Source organism: Phalaenopsis equestris, unplaced genomic scaffold, assembly GCF_001263595.1.
Source record: "Phalaenopsis equestris unplaced genomic scaffold, ASM126359v1 Scaffold200234, whole genome shotgun sequence".
Taxonomy (NCBI): domain Eukaryota; kingdom Viridiplantae; phylum Streptophyta; class Magnoliopsida; order Asparagales; family Orchidaceae; genus Phalaenopsis; species Phalaenopsis equestris.
In genome coordinates this window covers 12,182-12,759 of record NW_018220069.1, presented here as the reverse complement: position 1 = coordinate 12,759, position 578 = coordinate 12,182, and the positions used below count along the sequence as shown (strand labels likewise).

The window sequence follows — 578 nt, the reverse complement described above, 5'->3', positions numbered from 1 at the left end:
TTAGCTGCTAATAGATTTACCATGGATTTCAATCTCTTGTGGAAATGTTTTACATATGACAAACATTTTGTTTAATGATCTCTACATAATTTATTTACTGTTTCTTTAATGAGAATTACTACATCAATATTGCCGCATCCGTGTTTAGAAAGTTTATCCAGCTGTAGTAATATAATGCCAAATCATCTTACAACTCCAAAGAGAATTTTGTTGTGAAATTAGTTATATATTCCCGTGCAGGAGTGCGTAAGGGGTTCCCTGAAGGACAAAACCATTGTACTTGTCACCCATCAAGTTGATTTTTTGCACAATGCTGATCTCATCCTGGTATGTGATACAATTCCACTTATGCAGTATCTTCAAGAAATTTTGGCCTAACTGCAACATTATTTGACCTTTTCCAATGCACAATAAATAATTTACTATAGTATTTCTCGCAATTTTTTTTTTAACTTTCACTATCTGGAGAATGACACTGCAAATGTTACTCGTCACAACAAAACTTTGTTTGTTGCATTAACAATAAACTTTTACTGTTCCTGTCATTTCATTGATTTGCAAGTATAAGCTGGCAAAAG

The 578-nt window shown here is 32.7% G+C and overlaps 1 protein-coding gene across 1 annotated transcript in view; it reads left to right on the top strand.

Moving 5' to 3' along the window:
- Positions 1 to 240: 240 nt before the first annotated feature.
- LOC110035844 (ABC transporter C family member 14-like) overlaps positions 241 to 578 on the top strand; it is a gene marked incomplete at its 5' end in the record, with an annotated part of 8,608 nt that continues 8,270 nt past the window's right edge. Inside the window, one exon of the mRNA XM_020740156.1 lies at positions 241 to 327. Within this exon, the coding sequence (XP_020595815.1) occupies positions 241 to 327 (87 nt within the window). The remainder of the gene's footprint in view (positions 328 to 578) is intronic.